Source organism: Metopolophium dirhodum, chromosome 9 (assembly GCF_019925205.1).
Source record: "Metopolophium dirhodum isolate CAU chromosome 9, ASM1992520v1, whole genome shotgun sequence".
In the NCBI taxonomy this organism is placed as follows: Eukaryota; Metazoa; Arthropoda; class Insecta; order Hemiptera; family Aphididae; genus Metopolophium; species Metopolophium dirhodum.
Window position 1 is genome coordinate 14,293,044 of NC_083568.1, and position 26,782 is coordinate 14,319,825.

Sequence of the window (26,782 nt, forward strand, 5' to 3'; positions counted from 1 at the left end):
TATGAGTTAATCAGTTTTAAATTCTGAGCCAAAGGAAAAATGTACTAATTTTTACAATGATGTTCTACCAATTTTTCTGATTTTCTGGGGGCAGGATAAATATTTTAAAAGTTGCTAGTAGTTCTATCTCTTCAGATTTAAAATCAAGTCTACTAGATGATACTTTGGTAAAGTAATTTATCAGTTTTTTCTGAAGATTTGTAATCTTATTTAAACATTAGTATCGAGTTTTTTATACTAATACAAATAAATATATTATTATTATTTATCAATAACTATTTTCTAACTAAAATTAAATTAATTTAAGTACTGTGTGAACGTAATTACAAATGTTTCATTAACACATTGTTTGAGATGTGCATGTGTAGGTTCCCAGAACAACGGTAGAAAAATTAGCCTTGGGAATATCATTTTTACTAAGTTATATAGTTTTTACCAAATATAATATGGGTACAGGTCTAAAATTATATTCAATCATAACCAATAGCAACCTTACAATACACAAAAATGTATTATTATTTAGTTTATTTTTTTTTTTTGCTGGACAGCTGGCACCACTGATGTATTTTTTCCATACAGTTTCTTACTTTTCTGGTGGATTTTCATAAAATTTTCTTTTATACAAACCTTGTCCTGACAAATACAAATGCAACAGAAAAAAAAATCAGTCAAAATCTGTCGAGCAAAAATAACAAAATAACACATAGTAGGTATATAAAGACTATGTCTGCCCATATAGTAAATAAAGACTATGTCTGTCCATAGAGTATATAGAGACAACGTTTATAATATTAATGCAACGGTCTGAGACAAAATATCAGATATCATTACATTTTTTTGCAATTTTTTTACTTATTCCGTAGACTTTTGCAAAATTTTATTTCATACAACCTTTGCCTTCACAATTACGAACAGAACAAAAAAAAATTATTCAAATCAATAGAGCCGTTTTTAAGTTTTTGCAAGACTAACAGAAAGCAATTCATTTATTTATATATATATATATATATATATATATAATAATAATAAGTAAACCAATAAAAATAATTATCTGTTGTTGATTTAGATCATTTGATTGAAAATCCTGTGAAACAAATTTATCACTTGCCTTGATTAATTTAGAAAGTTGCAGTGAAAATATGTATTAACATATAAATACGTTTCCTAATAATAACATTATGATAATATTGCGTATTTGTGCTTAAAAAACTTTCAGTATCAGAAAATATGTTTCTAAATGTATTTTTATCGTTCAATGCAGCAATTTCAACTGCTGCATAAAACTATGAACACCCTACCCAGCCATGCTTAATGTAATGAAACGAGCTGGGTATTCGAAATCCTGTCAATACATTGCATACCTAAATAACAAAATAGTTTAATTTAATAGTTTATTCTTTCTAATTTTTAATATAATAATACATATAATAGAATATATTATATCTAAAATAAAAAAATCCATATTATAACATGAAATATTGCCAATCGACATTACAAATCATCATTACAGATCATTTTTCTTCCTTATTAAGCGGACATGTGGACTTCACTTGCCCTGACCGCACACCACTACTCGACACCTAAATATCAAATTTGTGGCAGTCAAATTTATATTTTTAGTAACTGTTTTTATATATATTTAATTGAACAATTATGATATATGTGTATTTCCTAGTAAAATATACACATAGAATACAAATTTATATTTTATTTATAAGCATTTACTGAGTGTTATGCACCATATCTATTAAAATAAAATCATTTTTATAATGTCTTTTCACAATAGAAATAAAAATACTTATACATTATTTTTGTTGACAAATGTAATTAAATAGGTATTTTTAATTAAATTGGCCATTACTTAGTTTCATAGGTTAGATTAGGTTAAGTAACCTGAAAATTAAGTTATACTAATTAATAAAATATGCATTACTACAATTTTGATTTTCATAGTTAACTATATAATTTATAGATTTTATAGAATTCATAAAATGAATTCATTTTTAACATAACATATATTTTATTTTGTTATTATAATAGGTTAGGTAAACAAATTATAGCAGGTTTGATTTCATTCACATTAAGAACAGATTTCTAATTAAAAATATTAAAATAAATAAATTGTAATCCGTGTGGTTCTTCATTTTCTGTTTATATTGCAAGAAATAAAATAATTTTCCAACAATTTAATTAAACTGTACAGTATTTTGAATGAATAGGTACAACATTTAAGTAAACTAAATTGTATATATAACTATTTAATTATTAACTATTTAATCTTTTTCAACATTAAACAAATACTTACGTTCAAAACAAAAAAAAAGCCATCAAAATAAAAATTTTAGAAATAAAAACTCAATTCAAATAATTATCAATTATACTTTTATTACTTATTACTTTATTATAATAAATATACCAGTAACATAGTACTCGCTAGTTATCAAACTAGATTAACTATAACAATGAATAGAAGATAATATATTGAAAAAATAAAATAATATTAAGAGGAGTTAAGCGCAACAGTGGTCTATCCGATATAATTTTTAAATTAATAAAAGCTAATGAGATAATATAAAAATATTTTTATGCAACACTGGCCTATCTTTGCTTTTTTAATTGTACATTAAATGACTATAAATGACCTATATTATATATTATGTTGTTGCATTGATAATTTTATGTTTCACGATAATACAAAAATATCCCCTAATTATGCCCATTAATCTTTTGATGCAGCATAGACCACTTTGCACTCCTTCCCTTTTAACATAGTTGATAAATACATAAGTAGATTGTTTTTGTTCTTTTTCTTCAAATAATAATTTTGTGAACTGATATTACGTGATTTTTTAAATGTGATTTATGTTTAAACATTTTATTGCATATACTGCACTGAAACTTCGGTGCCACACCACATTCATATCTTAAATGTGCTTTTAAAGTAGACTTGTGCTTATACTTACGTCCACATCTTAGACAAATTAATAAATTATAATCTGAAAGAATTTTATATAATTTTTTAGTAAATTAAAAACATTTAATGTATTAAAATAAATAAATCATTAATTGATGTAAGCCCAAGCAAAATTAATCTTCTACATATTATAAAACCTAACCTATCCTAACCAGGTTACCTTAATATAAATATTGTTGAAATAAATAATTCTGAGCAGGCTAAATTTATCTAAATATTATAAATATCATAACAATATGAACTGTATAAGTATTTTCATAATTTAACAAATTTGGTGAATCTATCACATTACTCCACTTCTTCAAACATTTTCCTCCCAACAATGTTTTATATTTATTTACAGTGTCTGAATAAAATAAATTATAATCTGTGTACTATTATATTGTATAAAATATCAAAACGTAAGTTTTAATTGTATTTTCTGATGTTGAACCTATTATTTTTAAGTGTTCAGTGATGTTATCAATTTAAAGTGATAAGTAGAGCTAAGGACTTAATGTATTGAAAAAATATTCACAAAAATATGCATTCAAATATCATCAAATATGTACAAAAAAGATATTTGCGTGCGATTAATATTATAACACAAACCAATTATGTAAAAAAGAATATTTTTACAAACAATGTAATTTGAATCGAAATACAAACAAATTTTTTTTCTGCAATATTTTGTAATTAATATATTATAACTAATTATAATTTTTATAATTATAGCAATGATAGTAATTATATATTTAATATTGATGCCATACAAACTAAAAAAATAGTTATTATTTAATATTATATTAATATTATTAACAATTTTATCTATTTAAGAGGATGTGATACCCGCATGTGTTGTCTGCGTCTTACAAATGCGTAACATAACAAATTTTACGCAAAGGAGAGCACGTGTAGCTCCGTTAATTTAAAAATTTGAGTGAATTGACCTCTTATAAAATCTAAAGGTAAGATTATTATCTAGACAACCTTATGGGCTTTTTATTATATTTTAATTTTAAAGCAAACTATGAGTATTTTAAAATTGTAAATTTTTTGTACATTTTAAAATACTCATAACTCGCTTAAAAATTAAAATATAATAAAAAGCCCATGAGGTTGTCTAGATAATAATATTACCTTTAGATTTTATAAGCCAATTCACTGTAATTTTTAAACTAACAGAGCTACACGTGTTCTGCTTTGCGTAAAATCTGTTATGTTAAGCATCTGTAAGACGGAGACAACACATGCTGATATCACGTCCTCTTAATGGTATATGATTTACTAGAATGCCACTTAGAATTTCAAAGTCTGTCTGTTTTCCTACACTTGCATTTATTTGTTTTGTAAAGCTTTTTGCAAGTGCATTGATTAACTTTATATTATGTATAATGTGTATAATTATTAACATTATTAGAATTTAATACAAAACTTTGCACAAAAAATATTGTTTCTATTTACGATTCAAATTGCTCGGATTGATCAAAAATACCAGCGCAGTGTACACATTGCGCATACCAATTATTTATGCAAATATGCAATTAAAATTATAAATACGAAACAAAATATATATACTCAAAGTAAATTGTAATGTAAATTTGTATTTATTACGTACAGGCTTAGTTGGTAATCATCATTAAATAAGAATATGTAAAATCAATAAGTCCTGAGCCCTAGTGTTCAATTGTGTTATATGTCTACTGATTATTTTAACTAATATTAGTTATAGGTTTTATTTATAAAAATGTATGGGGTAAAAATAAAAAATAATGTCTGGATATACCTTTTTGTCTATTAGTTTGGTAATGCAACAACAATAGACGATTGGACTTAAGTATAACAATGTTTATACATGATATACTCAATACATATACAATTTTTATATGAACACAGGGCCTGAATAAGCAAAATTATATATTTAGTAATCGAAAATAATTATCGTTTATATATATTTTTGTACTGAAAATATTGTTTTGAAAAATGAATGTAATTATATAAAAACATAGAATGGTTTGCATACCTTTTGAAACACTGTTTTATTAACTAAATTGTAGTCATCACATTAACATTAGTTTTATGAACAATTAAACATTTTTCAGATAGTACATATTATGTAAGGTTCAATATATAAATCATATATTTAAACAAAATAATAATTTTAATTAATTTATGCTAAATTAATTAAAATTATGTATGTATTTATTTTATTTTTTCTATAGAATTATCTGTATTTATTTATTGCCATAATCTTATGAATAGCAAACATGTGACTTTTATGGTGAATTGGTTGCTTAAAGTTTTTACCACAAATATTACATTGAAATTGAGGTTTGACCCCACACTCGTACTTCATATGTAGTTTTACAGCTCTTTTTGATTTATATTTACGACCACACATTTTTGGACAGTAGAATAAAGAACCCAAGACATCGGTTTCTATCACCCAACCATCTAAAGAATAAAATATAAAATATGAATTAGGTACTTGAGTTAAATTAAAAATCCAAGTAAAATCTATAAACACATACTAAAACTATATAAATTATAAGCTACATAACCTTAAGCTTTCATAAGGATATGAAATATTACTTTTGGCATGAATACATAATATACAATTATGAATTATGGACTTTTCCCAAATTTAATACAAAACATTCCCTTAAGGGAAACTTTTTTTTAAAAAAAAACATAACTTTAATTATCATTTTCATTTAAAATATAATTATAATATGTCACAAAATAAAAACCAATATAAATTAAAATAAAACTATAAAATGTATTTATTTATTTTTATTTATTAATATAAAAATGCATCTTCTCTTAGATAAGCATTGATCATTAATAGCCAAGCTGCCGAAGCAGGAAAAAGGCAAATTAAATAAATTCCACATTTTTACTTTTTTTTTAAATATAAGTTTTTAATTAAATTACATTTTGATCATTTCCAATCAAGCAATTATATTTCGGGTTATCACTAATCTTGTAATATAATATATATAAATTACATTATGTTAATTCCAAAGGTAGATACTAGTCTTATAAGAAAAAAAACTAAAAGTAATTCAATAAAATGTTTTAAACAAGGTAGTAATAATGTTATAAAAATACTTTGACGAAGAACAATAATTGTTTTATTCCTCAGGCATTGCTTATAAATCATGTAATAGTTAACATTATCAACGTCTGATTAAATAAAATGAATGGAGAATTAAGTTCATTAATTTATAAATATTAATATAAATAGGCAACTAACTCAAACCATCCTGAAATGCATTTTTAATATTGTTTAAGTAAATATTATTACAACTAAAAATTCATATGCAAAAGTAAACTAATTTATAATAAACAAAAAATAGTACCGATTGTGATACCTAACTTTATAAAGTTAAAACTATACAGATATTCTAAATATTAAAAATAATAAAAAATTTTAAATCTATGTTCTAAACAACTATAAATATAAACTGTTGTTCATAATATAAAATTAAATTAGTTACAATACATTTTATATGAATTGATATAAAATGCTGAGGGATCTAAATCAAAGTACGCCCAAACTAACATGGTTATGAATAAAGGTGAACTATGATTAGCTCATACACAATATATACCTTATACATTGATATTTTAGTTCCACTTTTATACTACCTAATTTTATAATAAGTTAATGCCTACACAGTTTCAATTTCTTTCAAAAGAAAAAATTTTGAAGGACACAATGAATGTTATTCATAAAGTGCAATATAATATTTAGCTAATAAGTACATATGGAGTGTCTTACGGTAGATCCCACATATTTACTATAATATTATGTAGTTTTCTACTGCAACTGTTTCTTCTGTTTCTCCCTAACTAATTGTGACTTTGGCATATGATTCAATTGTCTTTCTTTTACCTCAATTGCATTAGATTAGGTTCAATGCATTAGGTATAATTTTCCAATATAAAAGTCTTTTCCTATAGATATAAATAATTCAACAATTAAATATTTACATAAATTACCCCTAAAAATTGGGCACCTAATATCTTTAGGTATCACAGAACAAAAAAAAATATCTTGAGTAAATCAAAATTATTTAAACTAAAACAAGAATATTCTAGGTATAATTTCAACAAATATAAATAAGAAAAAAATGTACTGGACACTTAGGAGTTTGACAATATTGAGTAATATTTGAATAATTACTGATTACTGATTAGCACTACTGATTTTACAACCATAAAATATCATTATTTTACTATGTTAATTATCAGCTATACTTTATTCAGAATAAAACCAGTTATCGTTTGTGAAAGCTAGATGCTTTGCCAAGTTGATGAGCAAGGTCAGTGCTTTCGAACACAGCCATGGTCATGCACAGAAGTTGGCCGCCAAGGTATGTTGGGATTGGTGCTATGTGTAATCTACCGACAAATTTGTAGTCAAACATGTGATCTACCAACTAACTTTTTATACATGATACTCAAAATAGTCATGTCTTAACTAAAATGTTACTTATTAAGTTTATCTTTAAATCTGATAAAAAATCATCAAATATTTAAATTTTTACTAAGTTAAACGATTGCTACACCATTCATTTTTTAGTTAGCCCAATACCCGACAAGTCTTATTATTTTCATTAGTGCAAAAATACTAAAACATTTACCATTGATGTCAATGCAAGTAAAAATTGGATTTCCTGCGCGAATTATGTCTGGCATCACTTTTTAGTACCTGTAACATTTTTTTAAAAGTGCTGCCCAAATGTTTTTATTACTGGTCCTTTTAATTTCATGTAATTATCTACCACATTAATTGCAATAAATATTCTTTTACGAGAAATAATATTATTATGGCCATTTTCAATTAAAAGGTTTTAATATTCAATACGCTTAACTTTATCCACAATTATGTTTCGTTGTTATAGTACAATTAATTAATTTTTAAACAGATATATTAATATCATTAAAGTACAATTACATATATGGTAAATATCAGTTATCAGTAGATCACACGTTCTATCTATAATATTTATATTATATCAAATCATAGTTAAAATTTAATTAGTATTATCATAGTATGTATAATTGGGCTCAGCCCGTTTTGTTGATAAATAAATAAATAAATAAATAAATAAATAATGCTTTATCGTAGATAGCCGTTTGTTGGTAGATCAGACATTAGACTAGTCCCTAAAAGACATATAAATAAATTTAAGTAGGTACCTAATAATAAATGCCAACTAGTGTGTAAATTACTTTTCATAAGTAATTACTTAAAATTGTGTTAAAATAAATACATAGAATTATATGAATTTTATTAAATACAAATTTTAAGTTATGTTGTGTGTAGGGTTGGGCATATCATAGTTACCTGTAACTAAGTAATGTAATTCTGTTACTTTTGTAACTTGTAACAAGTTACTCATTTTCAATTTAACTAGTAACTTGTAGCTAGTTACAAATTTTCCTGTAACTTTATATGAAAGTTACAAGTTACAATATAAAGGTTTCCACAAATTAAATTGAGTAACTTGTCCAACCTTGGTTTTGTGTACTTGCAATATTATTACAACACAATCCCATGATCTCGAATCATATGAACTTTAAATGTACATTTATGCTTATAACTTTTATGACACACTTGACAGTGAAATTGTGGGTCTACTCCACATTCATATTTAAGGTGAGTATACAACGCTGTTTTTGACTTATATTTTCGGCCACATTTGTTGGTACAGAAAAAAACATCTTCATCATCTAAAAATGCATTTATATATTCTATAAGTTGATGAGGTAAGATAGTTAATATAAAATAGATTTCATAATAGTTCAACTAAGTATAGGTTTACTATCTAGTATCTATATTAAACATAGTACACTTAATTTGTATGGTGTATATGTATACAAATATAATTAATTTAAAATACATGCAAATAATTAAAATAAAATACAGCATATTGGGAAGCAAGTATACACTGTTAAAATATAATCAAAAATATGTATTTAATTTATTGATTTAATTGTACATGGATAACTTGTACATTTTACATAGTTCACTTAAATCAACCTCTACTTTCAATGATCTAACTATTATACTAATATACAATCATATATTTGTTAACAAAAAAATTACATTTAAAAGACAAATTATATTTTATACTAAAAATTGTTTACAACATTATGATTGTTGGTAGAAGATACATCTAGTGAACCATAGTATTTTAAACACGGATAATTTAAAAATTGTTTAATTACGTACTTATCTAATTCCATTAAAACCAACTATAAGACTTAAAAAATCAATTCATACACATTATTAATACATTTATATTTTAACAAATTATATAAATGTCTAACTATGTAAATTATCTTAATTATGTGTTTTTTGAATCGTTTTAAGAGCCAAAGATCATTGGTGTCCCTTCATTGCAAACTATTTTTTTGTTGAATGCAGTTAGTGATCTGTGCACATGTAGTATATGAGATTGGAATGACCATTTTCGTTTGAATGCTTTCAAACAATGCTTACATTGAAATTTAGGTTCTACACCACATTCATCCTTTAAATGAGTATATATTCCTGGTTTTGTTTTATATGACCGATTACAGCCAGCATTTGGACATTTATAAATAACCTTGGGAATATCTAAAATAAAAATAAAACAAAAAAATAATGCATTAATTAAAAAATATAAAGTTTTAAATAAAAATTGTTTTATGAATTATTAAGAATATTCACAAATACAATCATAACACTTTTGAAGAACATATTAAAAGCAAAACTAACTTAAGCAGAGATAATGTTAAATATTGAACTTTATGAATTTATAAAGGTAACACAATTTTCAAAATAATAATATATTAATTTTTTTATATACTAAATCTTATCAAATTAAAACAAAATGTAATTATGTTATTCACCCAAAATCCACATGAACATTATTAATTTTTAATTATAATATACTAAATAGGCACTTACATAAGAATGTTTTGGGATTTCAAACCCCCACCACAAAAAAAAAAATTGTAAAAAAAAAGCATTTTTTGATTATATATTATTTATTTACATTGGTTTGGTTGATTTATAAATCCTTCCACCGTTATAAATGTTTTCTGTGTACATTCCTGACCCTAGAAGTTATATTTATTTTGTATGCCAATATTATTTCAATACAATTTTATGGTTTATTCCAAATATTTTTATATTACAACTTTTTATTGTACCAGGCGTGTATTCGGGGGAGGGGGTGGTGTTTTGGATAGGTTGCCCCCTTCGGCGGTATAATCAAATATATTAGATGTGTAAACAGCCTTCCCACCCCTAGGTTATATTTTAATATTAAATTAAAACACATCCCATTAAATATGCATGGCTACATGCTTGACTTGTACTTATATAAAGTGGTAAACTAAAACAATTTACTATAAGAACAAAAGAAAACTTTAAATACATGTTTTCACCTTTATTATATTATACAGAAAAATAATGTATTCAGTATTTGTTCAACATTAAATAATAGATATATTAAAAATATGAGGTACGCAACCTTATAAAAATTGTAAATTTCTTGTTTCTAAAAAAAATGATAAAACTAATTGACATATTTAACTGTAAGAATTTTATATACATTTGTTAGGTATGAGAAATTAAAATAAAATACAAAATTGACTACATGTATATCTTTTTAATATATAACACAGTTTATATTCTTTTATGGACATCTTACAATAAGTTTAATAATCTTACAAAGTTCAGTTTAATCACTATAACTTAAAGTACAATAACAGTACAATATGAATAATAAAACTAATGCATAAAAATACACAAGAGGCTTAACTGTCAGACTAAAATGTATGCTAAAAAAATATAAGAAAAGTTTGTATTTTACTTTCTTGTATTTTAATCAAGTATGGTTATTGAAATTAAGTCTAAATTTTGAAAACTTCAAGAATTTGTGTTAAATAGGAAAATAATAAATATTTTAACTCAGTAATGATAAGTAGGTGGGTAATTTAGCTACCTATAATATAAAATATTAATGAGGGATTTGATATCACACTCGAGTGGTATAACCACTTGAATTCATAAAAATGTCGGCGTAAACAGTCCCAAAATATCTATTTTTAAACTTTTCTCCTAAACTATGATAGCTAGAAAGTTAGTTGATAACTCATAAAAAAGAAATTATTAAGTAGATACTAAAATGTGGAATTAAAATGTTTTAAAAAAAATTATTTAATTTTTCACAGATAAAAAAAGAGTTATTTTTCGCTAGATTTTCATTTAGCAAGGTAGATTTCCGAAACTGGTGAACGGATTTTGTTGTTTGGGGTCTTGTTAGATTCACATTGACTAGGACAAGTGCATTGAAGATTTTCAGAACTTTATCTCTAACCGTTAGTTCACTACAAGGCTGTAAAGCTGAAAAATATCAAAAAACGCCCAATAAAATTTGTTATGTTATTTTTTTGTTCTGTAGAGAATTAACTATTAAAGATAAAGTTCTGAAAATCTTCACTGAACTTCTCCTAACCAATTTGAATCTAACAAGACCCCAAACAACGAAATCCATTCTCTGGTTTCGGAGATCTATCTCACTAAATGAAAATGAAAATTATTTTTCGTGGGGCTGTTTACACCAACATTTTTCTGGATTCAAATTATTATACCGCTAGGGTGTGATATCAGTTATTGAATTTCTAAAAATTAAAAATCAAGAAAGTTTACATGCCAATCCCTGACTTGGGAAGCGTTTTTTTAAAAACTTTAACAAAAATATTGTATCTCAACCATTATATAGGAAAAAAAAAATGCTAAGGCCATACTTATTCAAATATTAAAATCTGTATGGAGGATGAATTTTTAAGAGTGACATTGATGGAAAAAAGACCATTTGTATAAGAGAAAATGGAAAGCAAGAGGAAACAAGATTTTTCAATTGAAAAAAGATCAGATTAATACATAATGAAAGTCACATGACAATAATCACAGTTAGAGAGAATAGGACTCTATTCATCCACAAATGAAACAAGTGATGAGGTAGAAGATTCTGGAATGTGCTAATTTTAAGGCCCATGGATTTTAGGAAAAATTAAATACAGAAAAAAAGTATTTTAGAAAATGTCCCCATCCAAGATTTCAAAGTTAATGGGTGGATTAAAATTTATAAGTGATAATTCATTAGAATAAGGGCACTGGGATACCTGAAAGAAAATAGTTGTTAAAGTGTAGCTAGCCAAGGGAAATCAGTGTCCTAGTTGCCAATAATATCAATATGCCTGGGAAAATTCATTGTTGAAAATAAACACCATTGTGAAGAATGGGTTTTTAAAATGATGGGGGAACATTTGGTAAGGAAGTTATCGTCAGCTAGAGCTAAAAGGCTAGCTTGAGAACTAGAGATTATAATGTAGAGTCCAGATGCAAAAGGACTAATACGGGTGAGAACTTCTATAATAGCACTGCATTCAGTTGTAAAAAAAGATACATAATGAGATACATTGGCAACAAATTTAATTTGAGATCAGAAAGAAAGTAAACGAATCAGGCTACTGATGGTGAAACAGATCGATCAGTTGAAACCAGGGTACTCAAAAAAAAATAATCTTTGTGGTACTACATTTATTGTTGGTTGTATGTGCCAATGAATATAATTATATTGGAGTATATTCAAGGAATTTAGGAGTCACCACTACTGGAGGATTGGATAAGTTACTAATTATTAAAGTTTTTTATAAATATATATATATGTTGCTCCTTGATTGTAATATTTATATAACTGGCGGCCATACTAATAATGAAATATAAAATAAATCTAAACTCTATTAACTAAATTTTAAAAAGGTTTTGTGCGTATATATTTTTATCTTTTATGTACTTAATTTATAAATGTTTACTCAAAGAAAAAGATAACTCCATTTCGATAGTAAGATTGGGTATTGTACTAATGTTGAAAAAAATGCAATTATCTGTTATGATAAAAAAAAAAAAATGAATTAACTTATTATTCCAGAATACATTTTAAAGGTAGTCAGATAAAATAGATTGTAAATCCCAAAATTTGATGTTAATCTTTAACAGTTGAGTTACCTAATAGTCTAAGATTATTAATTTTCATTAAGTATTCAAATAGTTATGTACATTTTAAAGTTATAATATGTATACATGTGATGTGCAGAAGGAATAAAAAAATGGGGTGAAAACATAAGGTATACACAGTAAAAACTTAGTAGGAACACAACATAAACAAAAATAAAAACATGAGCATTGTAAACGGCTTATTTTATTTGTCAACTATTTGTTTTTGAATGGAAGGTAAATAAACTTTTTCTTTTACTTAATTATAATAATTGTTCAATAAAATTATCTGATATATTTAAACTATAGATTAGATACTTAAAAGAAAATTATTTTATTATATTATTATTATTACTTAACATTACACATAAAAACTAATAATAATAATAAAAATTTTATTTTATTTTATCATAGATAACACAGTTATTTTGTTTAATGTCATTATATTTTAATTATCAGCCATTTTAAATGAAGCATTTTTTTAAGGTTCTTGATGTATCCATCAGTAAAACTTTATTTACACTAATCATTATACTCCGGCCATCTAGAGAGCGCTACACTTTGGCGCATCCAAATGAAGAAGCTCTGCAGTTTTGTACCAAAATTTTACCCACTCTACTACCTACTCGATACTATAAAATACCTCACTCACAACAACGGCGGCCAGCGTTCAGGCAGGTTAAGTGGTGACAATGCGCGAGAATGGACGAGTTTAGGTCGCCACCCAAAAGTACTCTCTCAGTGGCCAGAGTATAATAACTTTAATAACTAAAATAATTGTATATTAGATACATACAGATAAAATAACCATGTATAAACAATTATTTGTAAATAGTATTAAAAAAAAATATAAAATAAATTAAAAATAACTGTTTAGTTAGTTAAGTATAGATCTTTGATGTACATTAATCATATGAGTCTTATAGGTGAACTTTTGTTTAAAGCTCTTATTACACAGAACACAATGAAATTGAGGTTCAAGTCCACATTCATATTTTAGATGAGCACCTAACGATCGTTGCATTTTAAATTTTCTGCCGCACTTTTCATTTGGACACCGGTGAATATTAGCTTTAGTCACAATTTGTATTATACCTATGTAAAAATCAGAAAAATAACCAAATTATTTCATACTTTGATTTGAATTTATTTTCTTCATGTATTGTCACAAAAGTAAGCAAAAGCAATTAATTTAAAAAATGTTTAATTAATAGTGTATTTCAAGTAATCAAGTTAAATAATATTATAAAACTAAAAAAATTATATTTTAACTGTTGTATACTACAACTATCTAAAATAAATATGTATTAGTAATATCATATAAAGCAATTTGACATCGTTTAAAATATGCAAATGGATAAAAATATAAAATACATAAGTATATTATGTACATAATTAATATGAGGTTGTAATTACAATTATGTTTTAAATACTATGAAATAATACAAATATACAGACATTAGGTAATTATATTGTAAAGGTATATACTATATGAAAAATAATTACACTTATGCTTTATATAATTTATAAATAAAAATGAATGAATTAATATTATAATTTAGAATAAAAATACAAACTTTTTAAAATGTTAAATTGTTAATGCATGATGTGTTAAAATATAGTTACCAGTAATGTACTACAATATAATGTAGTAACATTATATTGTCTAAACAAGTTGCTTATGTTTAGATATCATATGACACTTATAACTTCCTGGTTGCTTGAAAGATTTCATACATAATGTGCACCTAAACATTGGTTTTACCCCACATTCGTATTTCTGATGAGTGTACAGTGCATTTCTTGATTTGTACACTTTGTTACAGTTACTTTTTGTACATGAAAAACACAAAGCACCTGAAAAATATAATATAATTTAAAGGATTTACAATCAATTAACTAAATTATCATAGAAAACATTACATAGTTTTTTACCTCAAAATATAAATTAATAATACAATATTATATTAAAACAAAAACATAATTTTAACTACATCATTGTTATACCAAAAAAGTGTAAAATTTAAATACTACAGTAAAATAACTAAAATATTTAATTTTTTTATTACTATATGAGAATAACAATATTAAATTATTTTAACAGGTTAAAAATTATTATGCCAATGTTTCAATTTATATTTTATTGTATACCTCGATTACAGATTAACATATAAAAAATATTATTTATAAAACCAAATGAAAACCTCAAAAAATGTTAACATATGCAATTCGAATGGATTCATTTTTTGCTACTTTCAAATTTAGAATAATATAAAACTAAAACAATCAATCCGTGTCTGATTAAACATGTTATATACACATTTCTGAGATTTGAAGTACCTTATGGCTTACACGCCTCACAATTATTCTCATTTTGTTTGAGTACTTAATTTTTAATATGAATTTCTGTTAATGTTATTGTTAACCTAACCTAACCTAACCTAACCTAACCTATGATCAGTGGTTAAACCAAATTGATTATCCAACCTTATTATAAAGTTAAAAGTTTCTCTTTATTCTTCAAGCTATTCAATTTCCTATTTTACTACCAGACACATCACCAATTACATGCAAAATAAGGCCCCTTGACAATCATCGATCATTATCCAATTTAAACTCTTCCTTTGAGGAAATCAATCAATTTGCACAGTTTCAATAACACACAAAAAAGAAAACACACTGGCCTACCCTTTATATTATAGTTTTTTTACGTACATTTATTATTAGCTCATGTTCTACATCTTTATCATCATTGAGTTAGGATTATCAACCTAATTTGGTATCTGAAGACTTGCATCAAACTTCTCCTAAGCACTATCTAAGTTTTAGTTTATGTTTTTGTTGGTCAACACACAAAACCCATAAAGAAATTTTACCAGTAATTTGATTTTGTTCAACATAAATTATTAATATTCACCAACTTTACATCTAATGTGGCCACTTATGCTTCTGATTTATGTATGCAATAACAAAGATGGTGGCTCTTAGCCTCATCAAATTTTCCTCAAAAATTAAGAAGGGAATATAAGCTTAAATACAACTCAATAAGAAGAAGAAGCTCCCCAAAATGTTTATATTAGTTGGGAATTACTTATAGCTAACCTAACGAGGTGACTTAATATCTCATTACTCTCAGAATATAATTTTTTATTTTGTTATTTACATTTATATTGCATTATTTTCCAAAAAAAATGTATTAGTTAGGTTATTACTTTCCATTCAACATTCATAGTGCTATGAATTTAATTATCAACATGAATTTAATTTAAAATATTGAACTATCTATAAATATCAAGTTTCAAAAAACAAAAAAAGTGGGTGTTGCTCTGATGAAATAAAAATTCTTTACAGAGGGTACAAAAAAAAACCCCGTCAGGTTGGAATCATGGCCAGCTGTCACAACACACGTTTCTATGGTCTGTTTAAATTTAAAAAAAAAATGCAAAAAAACTGGTTTCCCTGACTGTCGAACTCATATTAAAATGTCATGATGGCCAACCGTGATGCCAAACCATGAGGGTTTTTTTTCTCATACCCTCTGTAAAGAAGTTTCATTTCAATAATTTAAAAGCTATTACTATTCCTACTTCTTAAATATCATTCATATTTATAAAATTTGAATAATTAATTATTAATATGAAAAAATGTTTAGGTAATATTCATAGAATAAAAATACTTTCATAAATGTTCATGAGAAATTACCTAAAATTGTTATTAAAAAATATTTGAAAATGTTATAATAGAACATAATTATTATTAAGTTACTTTATATAACATTAGTTTCAACAATTAAAAATAAAAATGAACAATGAATTACATTTATATATTATAATCATTGATATAATTAAGATAACAATCAGTTAGGTGAAAAAAATAATATAACATACATTTAACAAATAAATAAAATATTTCAACCGGATATTAACAATAACAATAATATCTATAGTAAAAACAATAACAATAACAATAATACAATTTTTTTTATATTCTAATTTTTATAATGACTCAAAATAGTAACAATAAAAAAACTATGCCATAACATTGAAGTACGACATTGCACAAATAAATGAAAAATAAAATAGTTAAACATGTAAACTGAAAACATAATCATGAAAAAGTTATACAAAAAAATCTCTAACAGAAAAATTTAAAATTTGAATAAATTCAATATTAATTCTTGTATAATGTTCATGTATTTTTTTGATAAAATAATAAAAAGTATATAAATGGTTCTAAAATGTAATATACTAAAAGACATCAAAAGTAAATAATTAACAATTTAAATTCTAAATGGAAAATAAATTAGTGAAATTGTTTTGAAAAACCTTGACAATAAACTTTATATATTTTAATTTAAGTCAAAAATAATATATAATGAATAAAAAAAATTATTGTTTGTGCATTTCTATTTAATTTAAAAACAATTTTTAATGCTTTTAATATTTTGTAATTGCATATTTTTCTGCTATTTTTTTCAACATAATTAATAAAAACACAAATTTTTTCACCTTTCAATATTTATATATTAATGCAGAGCATATTTAATAATTTTGATAATTTTATTGTTGACTGAATACTTTGTTTAAGTCCATTTAATTTTAATTTGTTATGTAATCAATAATGATTAAACTAGTTAATAATTTGAGTTTTCTCAAAAAATAAAAATGCCACATTTGTATTGAAAAATATAATTGTTGGTGCCTAAATGCATGTTTCAGAACTTGTAAATCCTGTCTATTATTACACAATTTAAAGTAATACGTCTGAATTAGGATTATTGAGTGTCAGTGTTGTAAAACCATAAAGGATTGCAATTATCATCTTCAGCCTCCTTTTTCACAGAACCTGGCAGGTGAACAAGCATGTGTCTTCGCATATTACTATGACGAGCAAAGCTTTTTCCACAATAATTGCACTTGAACTGCGGATCGATGCCACACTCATATTTGAGATGATTGTACAAACCACTTTTACTTTTATAGTGACTACCACAATTTTTTGGACAGGTGATCCGCCCATCAGAGCCTGTTTCTTTCAACTGTTTGTTAACCATTCGCCATCGGAGACTACCTGAGAACACGATAACAAAAAGGGACACCTGTGACATGAGCAATCAGAAAAAAAATTACATGGTACTCAAGCACCTGTTACTATTAAAAAACAATATATATTTTGTTAAACTGCAGGACAAATTGGTTTGTTATTGATGTTAGTTACAAGCACAGCACTGTTGAAGCTAACGGTCAAAGAGCCTGAATGAATGAAACAAACCCTAAATTGAATGTGTCTTTGTATAACTTAATCAAATTCATATAGGTAGAAGATAAATCTTCTGAGATTCAAAGTATGTATAAAAAATTAACAGCATTAAAACAAGACCATTTTATAAATAATTTTCTAAGATTAAAAAATAATATTATTTTATGGTATGTGGATTATTAATTAAATCAAAAAAAGTCTATTTAATTCTATCATTCTCATATTTATATAACCATTCACTCTTTTATAATCTAACATTACACTAATATTATTATTTCACCTTTAAAAAATGTTTATAATTGTATAAAATTAATATAAAAGTATACATTCTATAATTTTACAAAATAATAAAATCTATGTACCTACCATATACATATACATATACATATACATATACATATACATGTAGATATTTGAATTTTAAGTACATAAGAATATAAAAATGTATAGTTGTAATATTTTACATTTTTTCAACTGTCATACGATCTTGAAAAATAAAATAAAGACCAACTATAAATACAATTTGAAAATACCCTACCCTGTAATTTATTTATATAAACAAGTATATTATTTTACAGAATTACAGACATTAGTCAAATTACATTAATGGGTGTATAGTATAATTTTTTAACTATAATCGCTTTTAAAATGTAGCTACTTAATTATTTTTGTTTCAGAAATGAGAGGATAAAAATAGATAGATATTCATAGGGCTCCTAGTTTTATAAGATACTTATCTTATCTATATACTTATGTTTACAATTTGTTATACACATTACACTGGATTTAAAATTAAGATGTTATCGCTACAGATCTAGAACTACTTTTTGCCCTACACTTTATAAAACAGAACATTAGTACACTGGTACCACATATAAAATTTGTCTATGACAACATTTTCAATATAATATACAAAAAACAATGTATTGCCTACTAGTTTATTATTTACCATATATTTTGCCTTTACCATAATAACATTTTTCTTCACTTCGAAAAGTATATTTAGATAACAAGGTATATCATTATTTTTTTTTTTATTGAGCTTAAGCTCGGCAACTATGGCCATTAGCTGTTTTTTTACTTGTTTTGTAGGGGGGAGGAACGGTTGGAACAGTTGGTTGAAACACGTGTATTTTTAGGTTTAGCAGAATTGGGGGCCGTAGGAGAAGTAATGCTAAGGTGGTTCCTCTTCCGTCCCTCAATTAACTCAAAAAAAAAAAAAAAAGGTTTGGCAGAATTTCAAATTGGGCACCCGTAGGTTTCTACCATGCCCAGTCGGGGGATGGCAGCCTCACTCTCTAAGCAGTTGCCTGCCTAGAGAGAGGAGCCGCCCGGGGTCGAGATTCAAACTGGCAAGGGTACACGTCGGAACTGACGCCGTAGTCCGCTCGGCCACTCCGTCCTCCAGATATATAATGTTTTCCTTTTTTCAATATTAATAATTTTTCCTAACCGTCATTCATGTGTGATATGGTTAAAAAAATCATAATAACATATTTTATTTATTTTAATTTAATAACATTTATTGTCAACATTTTAAATAAACATTATTAGTGAGTAAATTCAATACAAATAACCACTGTGAATCAATGTAACTTACAAAATATTTAAAATAAAATTAATATAAATAAATTGTATTTCAAATTTAAATAAATTCTATACAGAAAAATATGATCACCAAAAATATATTTTTCAGAATACCAAAAAAATTTACTTTGAATTATTAAAAATAATAAACAATTTTAACTGTCTCCTCAAATCATTAAATAACATTTAATTGACAAACTATTTAGATCAACCACAAAACAAATAGATAGTTAAATGTCCTCTATATAATCTTCCTAACATCTAATAAAATATTTCTTAACATATTTGAATGTTAACATTGCATTGTTATATTATTAGATACACGTATTATATTTTTAATTAAAAATATAAATTGAAGAAAAAATGATTTAATTTAAAATAAATTGTTATTTATACTGTTTTGTATCAAATGATTTTTATTTTTTTAATTACTTATAATCAGTCGAATTTAAAGAAAGACTATAGTTATGAACAAGCACTTCATGTCGCCTGCAATTACTCTTGATTGAAAATTTTCTTGAACACATGGCACAAGAGAATTGAGGTTCTTTTCCACACTCAAATTTTACATGTGATCGTAAGCTTGCCATATGTTTATACCGCTTGCCGCAAATTGTACAAAAATATGGATTATGAAGACAAATAGCTGTGAACAAAAACTACAAGTCACAAACAAAACACCAAGAACTCTAAATGTTGTTCATTAACTATCTACATCCAAAACATGACAATTCTAATAAATAAATACACGCGGTATAATTCAACCAATATTACGTACAGTGTTTCTTATGTAACTACTACAGTAAATTAAACTGAAATTAATTCAAATGTAGTCATTGATGTAAAAGTATTAGATATATGAAGGTACACAAAAAATGAATGACGTAAAAAATTACAAAACTAAAAATAAGAGTATAGAAATCAAAAATACCCTAAGTTAGCAATGTAAATTATAAATAAGTATGGATAAATGAATAAGTATAAATTGTATTATATTGTGCGTCTTATTCTATAAATTACATGAACATTTTATACTATTAAAATAACATTATAATTAAACTTTGCAAAAGTAAAAAAACAAGCATAAGAATAAATTTAAAAATTTAAAAAATATTTCAATTATATAACCAATACAATAACCCAAAAACATCCCAATAATAAATTAGAAATGATCAACAAATAATATAATAATTTTGGTATAAGCTTTTTAACAATCATAAAATTATGTTTTTATAGTGATTACAGTGTAATACTAAAATCTGAGCTGAGATGTCTCGCAACCATATGTGACTGTAAATGGACCTTTTGATAAAATCTCTTCAAACATATGTAACAAAAAAATTGTCTAGTTTTCTGACACTCGTATCTTAAGTGTCTGTACAATCCTGGTTTGTATTTATATCTCTTACCACAATTATCTCGAGGGCATTTAAAAAACCCATCATGACTCATCACAGCAAATTTGGCCTCTGAAAAATATTAATTAAATTAATAGATAAGACTGTAACATAATAATAATAAAAATACAGGCATTTACTCATTTAAATTAAATATATATGTATATATAAATATATATATGTAGGTAAAGTAAACTTGTACCTGTTCCGCCACCAAAAAAATTAATAAAAATAAAAATATACAAGTGGTAAAAAAAATTGATGTACAATCGTGATAAAAATTATTTTTTTTAAATCATCACCACAATTAAATAACAATATCGATATCAAATAAAATGTTTATGATCAAACTATTCTAATCACACATTTGTGTACCTAATTATAATAGTTCAATTTGTTTTATAAATTATGACGTATTGAATGGAAATTGAACTAACATTTAACTTAAGAGTTAATTTTTGGATATAAGTTGAAAATACTTTCTTACCATGAGAAAATAAAAGTGAACTTGTATAAATTAATTTCATTCAAAAGTGTTTTCAGAATGTGCTGATGTTTTCAAATTTATAATAATATAATATAACTATCCTGCACCGATTAAGACAAAGAGAGACCATAAGGTTTTTTTTATTATAATAACAAATAATTTTCAAATTAAATTATTTTTAATTTACCGTTTAATATACCAATGCTATATTCTTAGTATATAATACTATCTCGTTAAAATTAGTCATCAGCATTTAATTTGACATTTATTCAGTTTAATATTATATTGTCTAATTAATGTATTTCTAATCTATATTTTATTAATTTTTAAATACAAAATGTTAGCACTACTATCATTAATTTAAAACTGTAAAATATAAATAGCGGAAAAAAAAGCCCACAGAAAAAAAGTCCACGGAAAATAAGCCCATAAATATAAATATGAACACAATATTATGTATACATCATGATATATTGTGTTATACCTTATAAGTTATAAGTAAAAAAAACAGTCTTAGATATATACTACTATAAGTTATAAGTCAAAAAACGTAAGTCTTACGTATATACATACAAAAATGTATACAAAAATTACACAACTATGTAAATAATAATATAATAAGTTAATACAAAACAGGTGGTATTATAATATATTTAGATAACAGATAATATTTTAGTATGTATATACCTAAGACTTATGTTTTTTTACTTATAACTTAAAACACAATATATCATGAGGTATACATAATACTGTGTTCATATTTATATTTTTATTTTATTTACAATCTATATTTTATACAATTAACAATTAATTATTATTTTCATTATAATATATTATAATATTTTGTCATAGGTACATGGTAATTACTAATTAGGAGTAGAGTACACATGTGTTCACATTTATATTTCTGGGCTTTTGTTCCGTGGGCTTTTTTTTCGCCAACTGTAAAGTATTAATGATAATATAGTATAAATAAACTTTAATTTGTAAAATTAGATAAATGGTTGTCTTCATGAACGAAAAAATAATCATTTAATATTCAGAAACATTGTTATTTTTATATTACGTTTACTTTGCTTGATAAATATAAATAAATTAAAAGTAATAGAATTTTAAAATTAACAAGGTTAGGTATAACATAGGAATAATTATTATTAAACACGAATAATAAATAATAAAAAAAAATAAATAAATAATAGTAATATTATTTAAATGTGTAGTACCTAATAAAACACTGTGAAGTTTAGATGGAATTTTGACATATAATTGAAATGATAATTACAATTTCTTTCAAATTAAAAACAGTGTATTACAAGTTAATAAAAACATTTTGATCTCCCTTTTATACAACTTGAGGTAAAGGAACAAAATTTAATAAGTATACCAAAAATATGTTTTCCAATGAACATTTGAAGATTAATTATTTTTTTTAATGAACTTTATATATTTGCTGAATTATATATATTTAAACAAAATGTCACTATTTTATTTAGTAATTTTTTACTAAATTTTTATTATAGATCTAATAATATTTGTTTGGATAACAGTATATTGTCAATAATTAATAGATTTGTGGTCTTAATATTTGAGGAAACAGTATGTTAAAAGCTCATGGTTTCTTATTTTAGTTGGTTACATAAATAACATAATATTTTTAAAAACAAAACATATCGGTAGCTTGATACTTTAAATTGTTTACAGATACCAAATAAAATATTTATTTATTTTTCACATCACCTTCTCCATTCACATTCTACACAATCAGTCAGTAAATGGAGTTTAGTATTAGCACCATTGTATTTTGATTATGTTTCGGTATATTAGCATTAAGATTATTGAAGTTTTAAGATATATTAAAGCTGTATGTTTTAAAATCAGGTGCAATATTTGGACATCATTTTTTTCATTTCCCGAAAATAATTTTATTGTTGTGCTAAAATGAATCCAACACTTCCTAATTTTTACTACTGTAAATTATTATATATTAAAAATATTCATAATTAAATTATGATATTTAAATTGAAAATTGTAATATTATAATATCATACATTTTTTAAGCTTTTTAAGAACTTGTTCCAGTTTACGTGTTAACTTAGTCATGTAATTATTTTTTATTGATCTGCAAAAATGTATTTATTTAGAAATCTTCAAAAATAAATATTGATAGTTTTTCTGATTATAGTTTATAATATACAATAATTTTGATTATTATTTTCTAATTATATTTATATACATAGTTTTTTGACTTTTTATAATTCTGAATTAGTTAATAAGTTCTCACTAAAATCCCATTATTAATAATATACCATTTTTTACTAACACAATACAAAAATAACACATAATATATAAATTCTATATGAATATAGTATGAATTCAATAATTGGAAAGTTAACTAATTTTTCTTCCCTTTTGATATCTAAGAAAGTATTAAGAAATACCTTATCAGTATTCAATTATAAATTATGAATGATTCATATATATCGGCCGTCAGTTTATCACCAATAATTAGTACCAAATTAAACATATTTTTACCTGCAAATTGAATAAAATTAGAATTGTTTTTGATTTATTATAAGACAGATATGTACACAATATAGGATTTCAATATAAATATTTTGAAGACTTGGATTATTTTTTTTTTTAAGTTTAAGTTTAAATGATAGGAACACTTAAATGAGTGCCCAAAATATGGTGAATAAAATGTTTATAGTTTATACCTAATTAAAAAAAAAAAACAATATTTATTTATTTATTCACAGAATAAATCAATACAGTACAGTACAATTTACGCATTATTTCCAGGACCCTATAAAAAAAATTTATATTTTTATCATACTTTTTTATTATATATTTCTACAATGTTTATTAACTGTTTAATAATGTTGGGAACAATTTTAAACAAAATGTAATATTTCTTATTTATTGAAGATCAATTGTATAGAGGTAAATTTACTGATGGTAAATTGACCAGATTACATATTATTATACATACTATACCGTAATAATAATAGGTACTATAGTATTTATCATTTTATTTTTGTAGATTCCAGATTTGTTATTACTTATTAGTAAGATATAAAAGATCTTATTTTGGGTCACAATATTCTTTGTGAAAAAAATATTAGGAAACACTGTATAATATTTTATATAACCATGGATATAAAATAATAAAACACCAAAACATGCCCTAAAAAGCCATAAATAATATTTTTTTGAGATCAAAACATTTTAACAAGATAACTTATGAATATTTATCATGTGAGATTTCATATTTTCTTTTCGTTTAAATGGCCGTCCACACATGGCACACTGGAATTTGGAATCAACACCACATTCATATGTCATATGCCTCACTAGCCCTCTGTGATACGTATACATACGGCCACATGTTAAACATTGATGTCTCCTTTCTGAAATAAAACAAACACTGTTACCAAAGTAAGTTTTTTGATAATATGATGGAATCAAATAACACAACTCGAAATAATAACTACTATTGGTTTTGCTCTACTACACAATGAATATTATTTATAATAGGTGAGACAACTTTTTCAGCACATGATTTATTATTGTACATCTTATGATCTGGACAAAATAGTAACATTACTTATGTTTCATACATCTAAAAGTTTGTGTATTATACCCATATGAGACTTAAGACTAGTTTTCCGAAAAAATGGTTTTAAACACACGACACAGTAGAATTGTGGTTTCTTTTGGCACTCAAACCGAAGATGCTGCTTAACACTTGACTTGTTTGAATAAGATCTGTTACAATTTGGAGTAGGACATACATATTTTCTTGAACACAGCAAAACTAAAACATAATATTATTGACCCAAATGAGTATATATAAAAATGTATTTCAAATAATAGCAACAAGCCCGAGTCAATATTTAAAATGTTTTTAAGCATATTTTAAATGATTAACATAACAAATAATGCTTGAAATAATATAATTTATAGGTACATAAACAATTTGGAATTAAGATAACAAGTGTTACCTAAATTTGTTATCTTGGGTTACATAGTAATTAATGTCCATCTATACAGTTTTATAATTATTACTATGATAGTAAATTTATCTATTATAACTTAACATAAGAACATTATCTGTTTTCTCACATTGGTGTTTGGATATTTGAATTTTATGTGTATATAACGCTGAATTATTTGATATAATACATTTGATCTTGCTTCAAAATTAAAAGAAATAAATCAACCAATTAGAGAACACAGATAATATATTCATCTTTTTTGAGTCTTATAATATTCACCCAAATATTAAAAATATTTCAAATATCTCAATTATATCAAACAGAATCAACGGTACAAGGTATATGTATGCAAGACTAAGAAAAACATGGATTTTTATCAATTGCTTTCATGCTATATGCAACAACAAATCACAATTACTGTAAATAATATTAATCAAAATCAATGTCTTATTTGAAACTAATATTCCTAATAATAAATTATCATACTATTATCAGTTTCTGAAAAGTTTCTTTATTTTAATATAATAGGCTATTTATAACATATTTATTTCATATTATAATAGTTTATAAAATTGTTTAACAAAATAATAATACACTCATACCAAATAAATAATTTGTATTTCATAAATAACTAAAGAAATTACAATTAAATACACTATCTGCAATATAAACAATTATTACTTCACAATTGTTTTACTGTAAAAATAAATAAAATTTTTATAAGTTCTTCAACTTTATGATATTATGAACACGCAATAAATGTAGCTTATAATTTCCCTTCCGTTTAAATGTTCTCTGGTTGTAACGATCACACTTGAATTGAGGTGGCTTACCACAAATAACTTCAACATGCCTTTTTAAACTACTTTTTGTCATATACATACGTCCACATTTTTTACATTCAAATAATTTATTATTGATTGTTAATGGAGCAACTGTAACACAATAAAATTGCATATAACTAGAAAAATGAAAACTAATTTTTATACAAATTTGAAGCATAATTTAATATCAACCAAATTTTATAAGCATTCTCTA

General features: G+C 24.4%; 2 protein-coding genes and 1 pseudogene across 46 annotated transcripts in view; all 3 read right to left on the reverse strand.

Moving 5' to 3' along the window:
* Positions 1–26,782, reverse strand: part of LOC132951710 (longitudinals lacking protein-like) — a 208,869-nt gene that overhangs the window by 108,362 nt on the left and 73,725 nt on the right. The window contains exons 5-6 of one of the 45 annotated variants that reach the window (XM_061023607.1): positions 21,272–21,331; positions 20,098–20,508 (exon numbers count right to left, since the gene is read on the reverse strand). The exons of 38 other annotated variants lie outside the window; for them this stretch is intronic. In XM_061023607.1, coding sequence (XP_060879590.1) covers positions 20,291–20,508; positions 21,272–21,331 — 278 coding nt within the window. In that variant the 3' untranslated portion in view covers positions 20,098–20,290. Of the gene's footprint in view, positions 1–8,895; positions 9,585–13,878; positions 14,112–17,676; positions 18,087–20,097; positions 20,509–21,271; positions 21,332–22,259; positions 25,157–25,389; positions 25,564–26,782 lie in introns of those variants that run through there. 6 more of the 45 variants (XM_061023601.1, XM_061023612.1, XM_061023628.1 and 3 more) reach the window with 6 other exon arrangements.
* The window catches only part of LOC132951720 (uncharacterized), a 124,808-nt pseudogene that overhangs the window by 68,801 nt on the left and 29,225 nt on the right, over positions 1–26,782 (reverse strand).
* On the reverse strand, positions 1,490–8,489 carry LOC132951721 (longitudinals lacking protein, isoforms N/O/W/X/Y-like). The gene is made up of 3 exons (XM_061023648.1): positions 8,310–8,489; positions 5,261–5,407; positions 1,490–2,996 (listed from the first exon to the last, which is right to left on the reverse strand). The coding sequence occupies exons 1-3, from the start codon at positions 8,362–8,364 to the stop codon at positions 2,812–2,814; spliced, it is 387 nt and encodes a 128-aa protein (XP_060879631.1). The 5' UTR covers positions 8,365–8,489; the 3' UTR covers positions 1,490–2,811.

Coding starts and splice junctions, on each gene's coding strand:
- LOC132951721 (XM_061023648.1), bottom strand. CDS start 8,364: ATGAGTAACTTGTTACAAGTTACAAAAGTAACAGAATTACATTACTTA. Junction 5,408..8,309: donor ATTACATTACTTAGTTACAG/GTAACTATGATA, acceptor TTTATTCTTTAG/ATGGTTGGGTGATAGAAACC. Junction 2,997..5,260: donor ATTTCAATGTAATATTTGTG/GTAAAAACTTTA, acceptor AAATTCTTTCAG/ATTATAATTTATTAATTTGT.